At 59.4% G+C, this 4485-nt stretch overlaps 1 protein-coding gene across 1 annotated transcript in view; it reads right to left on the bottom strand.

The window, feature by feature from the left end:
• Positions 1-176: 176 nt before the first annotated feature.
• The window catches only part of LOC109317295 (disintegrin and metalloproteinase domain-containing protein 26A-like), a 25538-nt gene continuing 21229 nt past the window's right edge, over positions 177-4485 (bottom strand). Inside the window, exons 14-18 of the mRNA XM_019545900.1 lie at positions 3771-3954; positions 2992-3072; positions 2544-2649; positions 406-614; positions 177-332 (exon numbers count right to left, since the gene is read on the bottom strand). Coding sequence (XP_019401445.1) covers positions 255-332; positions 406-614; positions 2544-2649; positions 2992-3072; positions 3771-3954 — 658 coding nt within the window. The 3' untranslated portion in view covers positions 177-254. The remainder of the gene's footprint in view (positions 333-405; positions 615-2543; positions 2650-2991; positions 3073-3770; positions 3955-4485) is intronic.

The raw sequence follows: 4485 nt of genomic DNA on the forward strand, positions 1-4485 counted from the left end.
CCATCTCCCCTATCTCCCTTGAGAGAGAGAGCCTCCGCCCCAGGGACCCCTCCCCCCACTCCTAGTCTTCCTTAAGTCCCAGAACCCCCCGCAAAAAAACCCACAAACCTCTCTGCTCCCTGTCCTCCACACACTCCATAAAAGGCTGTCAAACAAACATCAGTCTACTCACACTGCTACTGCTGACATGCCACAAGCCCCAAACGCTGCCACTTTATTGCTGCCCTGCCTCACAAACAACAACAGCCACTTCATCAACGCCAGCTGGAAGCTCGGCTCGCCTGCGACACTGTGCTGCCCACTCGAGACAGCCTGCTCCTCTGCCGCTTGGCCTGCAGACAAGGGGCCTATCTGCATCTCCGCTCACCCCGACACCAGCAAAAACCACACGGCAAGTACCCCTACCTTTGCCGCTTGCTTCTGGCCCGAACGTTGCGCAGATGGTGCCGGCGGTCTTCGGCCAGCCGCTTGCCCCCGTTTCTGGGCCCGGCCCCAGCCCCGGCCCCAGCCACCTTTCCCGCGGTACGCCTGCCAGGCCAGCACGCCCACAGCTCCGACAGCCAACACGACAGCACAAGCAATGAGCGCCACCAGGCCCCTGCTCAGCCCAGGGCCTGCAGAGAAAGAGGGGAGAAAGACACCTTGCCTTTTTCTTTTGAAAGATAGTCAGTAAAGCCCTACCTTTCCCTCTCCTCTCAAAGATGGCCAGAACCACACACGCAAAGCATCCGTGGACTCTAGTCCCTGTCCAGCCCGACAGCCAGCTTCCGCCTTCCAAGAGTCTGGGCCTTTTGGTCTCTGCTTCTCATCTGGCCTGCGTGAGCAGAGCCCGCTAAGTTCCACAGAGCTCATGCCACTTCCTAGGGTCCCCCATGCTTTTGCCACATCAGAACCAGCTCAGCCACTTGCCCTAAGGGACCCGGTGCCCAGAACAAAAAAGAGGCCCTTCTGAAAACCACGCGTCAGCAGGCAGTGACTCAGATTGACTGCTCCATCCGCTAAGGCATTTCCTCTCCAACGCTGTCTCGTGGCCTTGCGCCACAAGGACAGTTGTGCCATGCTGAGGGTTGTAGAGATACAGAGACAGAGAGAGAGGAAAAAAAGGTCTAGTTTAGCTCTACGGCTCATTTCATCCATTACCTAGGTTTACAACCTAAATCATCCAAGCACACAGGACAGAAAGCAGCTGTCACACTCTCCCAATTTTGGAGCGGCCTCGGCCCTACTGTGCTTTCCCAGGGCAGCCCCATCCCACGTGTCGCCTTCAAATGCGAGGGGGCACGCACTAAGAGCCGTCCCTCTTGAGAGTCAGCTTGGCCCCCTTGCTGGAAAGAAGAGCCAGAAAACATTAGGGAAACAGTGACCTACCTGCAAGAGTGCAAAGAGCTGCAAAGGCAACCGATTTACAAAAAACACATATTTCTCTCTTGCAGAATCCCACATCAGCAGCACAGATTTTGGCCTCCCGTCCATCCAGAGCCACCACTCAACGCCTGGCAGACAACACAGTTGCAGAAGCAACCGACAGTGATCCGGGCACCCATGCCCACGTGACAACACAGGACAGGATCGCCTCTCTCCCTTCAAAAGGAGAGGTGCCTCAGTAACTGCCCGCAAGCCAGGATTTGAGAAGCCGTGGCAACAGCACTGACAAGACCGCAGAATGGGCTGCACGTGCCACTTTGCCGCAGACATCGGCTCCTTCGTCTCCTATGGCCGTGGCACCCATTACCCGCATCTCCCTGCCAAAGACTAGCGTTTCTCCAGAAGTGACAGAAAGCCGCCGTTGGACCCCTTCAGCTTTGGCTCAAAACGCTCTGGGCGGTTCTAAAGCTGGCCACTCGGCCCCCCTCACTTAAAAGCCAGCCTATTCTCATAGATGCTTGTGCAGATGATGCCTCAAACGAAGGCGCTCCCCTGACCGGGTGGAAATCCTTCACCAGCCACCTTGAAAACACAGTTCTTTCAGGGGCGGTGCTCGCTTCCTCTGCAGACACCGGGCAAATCCTCTCTCCCTGGTTGAGCGGTCACTCCAACCCTCACAAAAAAAACCATCAGGCACAAGGGGGAAGAGCAGGACAAAAAAAGGCCCATTTCCGCTTGGCTCCAGGAACTTGCCACAACAGCAGGCCTGAGGCAGACAACATCTAGGTTGCAGAATGCAGACAGACAGCATGCATCTCACAATGCCTTGCCCGTGAGAGGGACTACAATTGAGGCACATGGACAAACAGCATTAGGGGCACGTGCCATCCCAAGCTGTATACAGATGGCCATTTACAAGGTTTTAGCCATCAGCTCGGCACCACCGTTCAACACCCGCACAAACAAGTATCCGCAGCAGCCTGCATTTCAAAACCAGTCACTTGCACCAGGGTTCTCTCTGGCTGGTTCCCATTGGGACTTAAACCACTCCCCCAAAAAACACCACACCTTCATTCAAGTCCATCCACCCTGCAAAGTAGTACGTACATGAGCAGAACCCCGGCACCCCTTGCTGCGGCCCACAGCCCCCACCGTCCACCCCAGGCTGCTCCGCTTACCTCTGTGCACAGGGCCGCTGTCCACGCTGCCCCCTGAGCCAGGCTTCAGGCAATCCGGTGGGGCCCAGCCCACGTGACAATGGCAGTTGCCTTTGCTGTTGCACACCTGCAGCTCACGCACCACAACCCCAGTTACTGCCACTCCCTCTCCTACATGGGCCCTCCACCACCCAGCCCCACAACACACTGCTCCTTCCCCACCTCCACAGGGCAACCCGAGCAACCCTGCCTTGGGCAGCGCCCGCGCCTTGTGCCCCTGGCCCCCTGACCTTCCCAAGGCTCGCCAGCCCACCTGGCTGCCTGAAGCCCAGCCCCCTCCCTTCTCAGCTCCCCCTTGCACCCCGCCCCCCCCAGCATGCTGCAGGGAACCGGCCAGCACGCTGACCCACACCGCTGCACGCCACCCCTGCCCTGCTCCCCAGCCAACCACCCCAGACTTGGCACTCACCCCATTGCCATTGCAATCCCTCTCCGCCTGGCACGCTCCCTGGTCCACCAACAGCCCCACACAGGTGCGGTTCATGCACACCTGCCAAGACAAAGCCAGCCCATTACCTGGGCTCTCCCCCACCCCCCAGCCACAAGCCTCACCCCCGCTTCCCTGGCTACAGTCCCAGCCCCACAACAAGGGTGGGGGGAGAAACCTTGAGAGGTAGCAATCCCCTACCAAATCAAACAGCCCCACCTGAGACCCTGCGAGCCTTCCCATTCAACAACACACACCCATGGGGCTGCAAGGGCCTCCTCACGCTTGCCCCAGCCTGACACACACACATGCACCTCCATCTCCAAGACTCACCCTGGCCCTGACACCAAGCCTCCCACCCCCATTTCTGCAGGGCAGCTAGCAACCCCAACACCCTCTGCCTTAGGGCCAAGGCCCCTTGTGCTGAACGCAAAGGGAAGGGGCCAACTACTCCCCACCTGGGCCTTACGCACCACACCAGGGCTAGCACAACAGCAACTCAATGCAACTCTCCCTCTCCAGCTTCCCTACGAGCTCCCCTGGCAGGCAGCTCCTTTCCCCACCTCCACCAGGCCCACCCACCCCAACTGAGCTCCGGCTCTTCAGGCCAGCCCCTTCCTGCCCGCTCCTGACCCTACTTAGCCCCTCCCTGCCCAGGCCCAGCTGCAGGCAATTGCCTCCTGACCCGCCTGGGCCTGGCCTCCCTGCACGCCCACCCCTCCCCCACACCAGAGGCTCAGTGCACCCCCTCTGGCCCCCACCTTCTTGTCCCCGCAGGGCGTGCCGTTGTCCACCGCTCCCATATCGTGCTCGTTCTTGCCCGCACTGTAGTCCACGCTCCAGCACACGAGCCTGTCCACGGCATGCTGCAGCACCGTGACACGATCCCCCAAGTTGGGCAGGCGGCGCACGTCCATGCACTGCAGCCTGCCACACATCACATCCCTGCATGGCCCCAACACGAGCCCTTACAACCCCATGCTTGGCTGCCAGGCACCACCCCCCCCCCGGCTGCCCCAAGACCCTGCAGACCGCCCCCAGCCCCCTTGTGGCCAGGGCCCGACAGCATACTTGCCTCTCAGCTCCATGTTCTTGGGGAACCCAGGCACAGGACGCAGCCTAATGTACAAACCATCCCACCCCCCGCCCCACCTGAGCAAGAACTGATGACAAAAGACGATGAAGATGCAGTGTGAGATGCATCCAGATAAGGGTGACAAGAATGAAGAACTGCCCTAGGGCTCGTCTGCACCTGGACATGGGATCGGGTGACAATTCACTTACGCGGGAGAGGGAGAACGGAGCCCAAAGCAAAGACACAGCGAATTCTAGGATCAGAGAGGCAGGGGAGCGCAGCACGACAGGGGATCCCTGCTCCAAATGCTCATCGAACCACACTGACGCACACACCCGGCTCAGCATTGATCAGATCAAGCCTCATCTGGCTTTCCAAAGGACTCGGTCCATGGCCCACCC

The sequence above is a fragment of the Crocodylus porosus genome, unplaced genomic scaffold (genome assembly GCF_001723895.1).
Source record: "Crocodylus porosus isolate Cpor-Errol unplaced genomic scaffold, CroPor_comp1, whole genome shotgun sequence".
NCBI classification, from domain to species: Eukaryota; Metazoa; Chordata; order Crocodylia; family Crocodylidae; genus Crocodylus; species Crocodylus porosus.